Source organism: Botryllus schlosseri, chromosome 8 (assembly GCF_051294905.1).
Source record: "Botryllus schlosseri isolate E-star chromosome 8, Bs_hap1, whole genome shotgun sequence".
NCBI lineage: Eukaryota > Metazoa > Chordata > Ascidiacea > Stolidobranchia > Styelidae > Botryllus > Botryllus schlosseri.
Window position 1 is genome coordinate 4,374,945 of NC_137243.1, and position 4,008 is coordinate 4,378,952.

Genomic DNA, 4,008 nt, shown 5'->3' on the forward strand with positions numbered 1-4,008 from the left:
TTGCCTTTAGCCAAATGGAGAGTGTAACGTAGACCAATTTAACTGAGCTGCGAGATTTGCTTGTGTCCGCACCACATAGGACCTAACGCTGCAGCAAGTTTCAAAATTACCGCTACATATCCACGAAATAGCGATCCAAAAGTTGGACGCTTCACAATTACTTCATATCATCGGAAAAGATGCGAATGCAATATACTAGCTATTGTAAATATATCGATCGACCCGAATAAATACGACTAGGGAAGTTCGATATAAACGGAGTAAAAATATACATCGTTCATGAATAAACTAACCGCTTGATGTCCCACGAGGGTATCGGTAAACCGTGACGACGGTATGTAGAGGTTTCTTGCCACGAGTGATTCTTTTCGATTTCACTACGCCGCAGGATGGTGGGTTTCTGAAGTTATCTAACCTAATCGCCCCTGCAGTTGATACAGCGCGGGTTTAATTTATAGTAGTCATGTAAGATGAATATACTGTATCAAATGGTACGAATCAGTCTCGTATAGTTGCAACGATATTAGGAAGGAATATGGTTACGATTTCGTGCCGTTATTACGTTCGTCAAATGAATACTGTGTCTTCCGTTCCAGCCTAAAGGAAAGAAAGCAAAAGGAAAGCGTGTGGCCCCGGCCCCGCATCTGGCGCGAAAGGCGCAAGCCAAGAAAGTTACCAATCCTCTCTTCGAAAAACGACCCAAAAACTTCGCAATTGGTGTGTACAGTGTTGAGTTTTGCTGTTTCTCATACGATAACTATAGATTGTTGGTAATAGACTGATCACGGATTTCTATTTATAGTGGCTGTTATATCCGAGTGCTATGCATATGCGTACTATATAGGCAACTTTGATTATATTTTATAGTACTGCACAGAACGTGCACTGTTGTCTGATATGCTTGTGGCTTAATTTTAACCGTTGTTCGATTACTTTCCTGTTATAAAAATGCTTGAGGTGCGTTTTCTACAATCTTCAATTTGTACTATTACACAGGCGGTGACATCCAGCCGAAGAGAGATCTTACAAGATTTGTAAAATGGCCCAAGTACATCCGTTTGCAGAGGCAGAAGGTTGTATTGCAAAGACGCCTGAAAATCCCACCTGCGATCAACCAGTTCTCGAATGCTCTCGATAGGCAAACCGGTAAGAATGATATTGAACAAGTGCGTATGAGCTTGTCATCGCTCTTTTATGTGACCCGTGACTCAACAAATCATACCACCCTTGATTAGTTCTTCGACATGACCTTTTCTTAACTCTTAGTTATACCATAGTGTCCTATATGGTGTCAACACAGGCAAATCTAACGCCTCAGTGGAATTGTATCACATCACAATTTCCATTTGGCTACAGGCAATTTGACGGTCATTTTTGACCGGCTTGCCGAGCATTAAAATTAGTAAAATGGGTATCAATCGAGAGCTGACTCTACGCTGATTACGAAAACATGAATTTTATTCCGCTCGTGGCCCTGGAACTCCACAATCAGCGTCGAATTTTTCATTGTTATGGACCTAGATGGAATCTCTGTCCATTTTTTAAAATAAATCCTGGGTGATGAGAGCTTTTCTATATAGAATAATTAAGGAATTAATCAGAAAATCCTGGGTGACGTTGCCACCAATTCCACTCCGGGTTATGGATATTGGCTTGGCATTGGGACGCAACGATGCTGTCTCTTTTTCTTTTGAGCTACTCTCTTCTTTCGCCAGACAGCATTGTTGCGTCCCAATGCCAATCTCCATAACAATAAAAAATTCGAGGCTGATTGTGGGCGTTCCAGGGCCACGAGCGGAATAAAATTTATATTTTCGTAATCAGTGCAGAGTCAGCTTTCGATTGATACCCATTTTATCAAATTTGATGCTCGGCAAGCTGGTCAACAATGACCGTCAAAGTGCCTGTAGCCAAATATAAATTGTGACGTGATACAATTTCATTAAGGCGTGAGATTTGCATGTGTCGACACCATATAGGACACTATGGTTATACATTGTATAGTGGCCTTCGTGTGTCTTATAATACCTCAAAATTTTGTGCTGTGTGATGATGTTCAGTGTCGATTTCAGTTAATGAGCTTGTGTTTTCTCAGGGTGTAAAGTTTAATTGATGCCCCTTGCACATCTGTGCAAGTTACATTTGCTTTTAGCAAATGATTGCCATCCCACGCTCGAATTGATTGCCGGCAAGATCACGTGTGTCCTGATGAATTATTGATGTTGACCTCAAAATTTGATTGCTTAAATAAGAAAATTTTCGCACCGATGGGCTGAGATTGTCCAAATGTCCCATCTCTTGGAAAATTGCCATAGTCGCGCAGTGAATTTTGCCGGCAATTATTCGACTACTGGTAATGGTGAATGGAAGTGACACTGAATCTGTTAAAACAGCAACCGCATTTTTCAAATTGGCCAATAAGTACCGTCCCGAAAGCAAGCAAGAAAAAAAGGATCGTTTGAGAAGGCGTGCAGAAGAAAGGTGAATATGTGGCTCTGTTATAGAACCTTTGCTGGTGGAATCCCATTTCCTGAATGACACTAACAACGCCTTTGCATTGATGAATTCCTCGGTCAAGGGGTGTATCTATATTTTGACGATCTCATCAAATATTGTAATTATAGAATCAGTATCACGATGAACTCAACTGCATATTGATATTACTAGAGTTATGTATTTAAGTTTATAAAATTCCATTTCATGAATGACGCACACTTAATAACGTGATGGAATTGAGGAATTTCTCGGTTTAGAAAGGGTGTATATATAATCCCGAATTCGCCAGCCATTGTACCTCGATGCTGCCTGGTTATTTTTTATTATTCTACTTGACTACCACCCGTCGTCTCTGGAATTGGATTGGCTTATGTCTATTTTTCACATTTTTGTAAAATATTCATGTGATATGGCCTCATCTTGTCCCTATGGAATCTCGGTTCATTTTTTTGAATAAATTCTGCGGGACGTTGCCACCAATTCCACTCTATATCTTGGCCATGGTTATTTCGAGAACCAGGTGATTCCACTGACGCAATGTCGGCTGTGGCTTGACTGTACCATGAAATATTTCATAACTTTGCCTTGATGCTGTCTCACTAGGTTTCAACTCTATTTACAGAGCCGCCGGGAAGCCAGACACCCCCACACGTCGCCCGAATGTCGTCTCAAGTGGTGTGGCCACCGTTACGAATCTGGTCGAAAGAAAGAAGGCTCAGCTAGTTGTCATTGCCCATGACGTTGAACCTGTTGAGGTATGTCGTGACAGTATACCACATACTTCGATCGAGTTATGTTTAATCTATGCCATGTTTTTTATTTAGATCGTCATCTTTCTACCAGCTCTGTGCCGTAAGATGAACGTGCCCTATTGCATCGTCAAGGGAAAAGCTCGTCTCGGCCGATTGGTACATCGCAAGACTTGCACTTGCGTCGCCATCACTGACGTGAATAAGTAAGTGTTGTGTATGCTCTGTCGTTGTTAAATTGTACCCGATGATTACAGACAATATTTGCTAACGGAAATTCGTATGTCGAATCATCCACCAAGATCTCTGAGGGCACTGCATTCGTGTCTAATTCGTGGCAGGCTGTCCACGGTGGTTAGTGACACTGTAATTCTGTTTCAGTGATGACAAGTCTTCGCTCAGCAAGCTCATTGACACCGTCAGAACCAACTACAACGAAAGGTTCGACGAGGTGAGTGCGATTTATGATTTCGCCTTGAAATTTCTCACTGTGATGAAAGAATTTCTTCACCTGAAAACTTTCTCGCTGACTGAAGCATTGACAAACCTGAGTGACATCTGCTCTTCCGTAGGATTGCGGGAGTTGGAATTCTGTCGAATTTGAATTCTGTTTTGCAGATCCGTAAGCACTGGGGTGGTCAAATCATGGGCAACAAGTCCATGGCTTTGGTCGCGAAGCAAGAGAAGTTGAGAGCTAAGGAATTGGCTGATAAAGCTAAAATGTGATTTTTCTTGACAATAAATGTGTCGTTGAGATGTCGTA

General features: G+C 41.6%; 1 protein-coding gene across 1 annotated transcript; it reads left to right on the top strand.

The window, feature by feature from the left end:
- The first annotated feature begins 313 nt into the window (after positions 1–313).
- LOC145444911 (large ribosomal subunit protein eL8-like) lies at positions 314–4,008 on the top strand. Its single transcript, XM_080322972.1, has 8 exons — positions 314–392; positions 597–717; positions 997–1,146; positions 2,394–2,481; positions 3,119–3,251; positions 3,321–3,451; positions 3,627–3,696; positions 3,864–4,008. Exons 1-8 carry the CDS (start codon positions 390–392, stop codon positions 3,969–3,971), a joined length of 804 nt encoding a protein of 267 aa, XP_080179098.1. The 5' UTR covers positions 314–389; the 3' UTR covers positions 3,972–4,008.